At 42.6% G+C, this 1,930-nt stretch overlaps 1 protein-coding gene across 1 annotated transcript in view; it reads right to left on the bottom strand.

Annotated features, from left to right (window-relative positions):
* Positions 1-1,930, bottom strand: part of LOC122346741 (pleckstrin homology domain-containing family G member 4B-like) — a 5,508-nt gene that overhangs the window by 1,753 nt on the left and 1,825 nt on the right. Inside the window, exons 2-4 of the mRNA XM_043241592.1 lie at positions 1,484-1,874; positions 258-507; positions 83-166 (exon numbers count right to left, since the gene is read on the bottom strand). Of these exons, the coding sequence (XP_043097527.1) occupies positions 83-166; positions 258-507; positions 1,484-1,874 (725 nt within the window). The remainder of the gene's footprint in view (positions 1-82; positions 167-257; positions 508-1,483; positions 1,875-1,930) is intronic.

The raw sequence follows: 1,930 nt of genomic DNA, 5'->3' as shown, positions 1-1,930 counted from the left end.
AAAACAACATAGCATGAATTCTAATATAATATATAAATTAAATCACATTTTATTTTATGTATATTTCGTATAACAAACCCACCTTGAAGTATCTGTGATGCTGGATTAGAGCGTCAGACTGGGGTTTATTCTTGCTGTAAAGGGCGTAAAGTCCAAAACTCTCTCTCTGTTTTAACAGATATGACTGCGAGGTTAAAATGATGCTCTGTTTATAATAAAGGTGGTATGATTACGCTCGAACTACAGCGGCGTCTCACGTGATGGAGGAAGCAGCGGCCGACTCGGAGCGGCTCCGACCGACCGGCCTCCAGGTCCCGCTGGAAGTGCTGGCAGTGGAAGTCGTACAGTTTCTCCAGGTTCCCGAAGATGCGTCCCCGCTGTCCGCGCAGATCCTGGGGGACGTCCGGCCGGGACAGCAGGGGGAAGTAGTGAGTCAAGATGTAGCCGAGAGAGCGAACGTACTCCGCCTCCGTCAGAAGGAGCTCCTCCATGATGCGATGAAGCTTCCTGCAGAGAAATTAAGATAAGAGTGTGTTTCTAAAATAACTAGAATCTATACTGAAACATTAGCTGTGACAGCCTTCCCTTAAGAAAAGTGCTGTTTTTTTCTATGTGTGGCACCATGGAAATACTATGATCTGGATTACAGAAATGATAATGCTTGTCTTACATGAGTATGTTTACAGCTGTAGTTAATGAACCACCTGAAAGCGCTATTTTTACACATCGCTTCCGCTTTTAAAATCCTTCCTTTGGTCTTTTTTGCCGTAACGTTACCTTTCTGACATCAGTGCAAGCTTTTGGACAGAAAAAGAAATAGCATGAAAAATATTGAGACTCGTTTTTTTTTTGTTTTCGTGTTATACTCTACTCTTCAAAAGTTTGGAGTCTGCAACATTTATTTTTCGAAATGATTAAATATAGCACAATGTGAGAATAATAGTTTTAATAGAAAATCAGCATTTAGGAATAATTTCTGAAGGATCATGTGACACTGAAGACTGCGGTAACGGAAAATATAAGTTTGATCACGGAAATAAATTACATTTTACGACTGACGCAGAAAACTCTTTTAGTTTTAAACTGTAATAATATTTTACAGTATTACCGCATTTTTGATCGAATTAATGCAGCCTTGGCGAGTACTTCTTTTAAAAGTCAAATAGACTTCTTTTAAAATCATAAATAAATCTCACTGACTCCAACCTTTTGAGTTTTATTTACTACTAGCTAGAAAACAAACCGCAAACCCACAGTGATTCAACTTTATATATAAAGACAACGTATTTTGTACATATATTTTCCATTTATTTAAATGATTTAATTTGAGTAAATAAAAAAAATTATAATTCTGGGCACACTATACTTTGGTCAATAAATCGTGATTTGAATGGATCAAAAATAGTTCCAGAAGCAGCGATAAGGTGTTACATTAAATATTTTTTACCTTTTAGAATAGATTAAAGTACCACGGGTCACTCACACGGTTGCGTTTGGGCTCTCCGGGTCGGATGCAGCGTGTTCTCCATCCGTTCTCCAGCCGTCTGGGATCACCTCGGCCTCTCCTCGGGCCGCCTGAGAGAAGACGGGCTCTGTGATGAGGAGCTCGGGTCCCTTGCTGCCGGTTCTGCCGGCCGCGTTCTGCCAAGGGAACCACTGACAGCCCACCGTGCTCGAGCCGGCCACGGGTTTCTGCTCCTGGGACGCTCTTCTGCCTCTCTGGCCGCAGTCTGCAGGAGACTCCTTCGCGGTCGGAGCGCTTTTGGCCTCTTTCCGGGATTTGTGGCTGGATCTGAAGTTGAAGCAGGTGACGGTGCCGTGAATGCTGTCCCTCGCCCGACTCGCCCGGCTCTCCGACGGATGCTCCTCTTGTGCTGGGGTACGTGATTTGTCCAAAATGTTATTTATGTTAATGCAACGTATTTTTTTT

This window comes from Puntigrus tetrazona, chromosome 6 (assembly GCF_018831695.1).
Source record: "Puntigrus tetrazona isolate hp1 chromosome 6, ASM1883169v1, whole genome shotgun sequence".
NCBI classification, from domain to species: Eukaryota; Metazoa; Chordata; class Actinopteri; order Cypriniformes; family Cyprinidae; genus Puntigrus; species Puntigrus tetrazona.
This window is presented reverse-complemented; position numbering and strand designations above follow the sequence as displayed.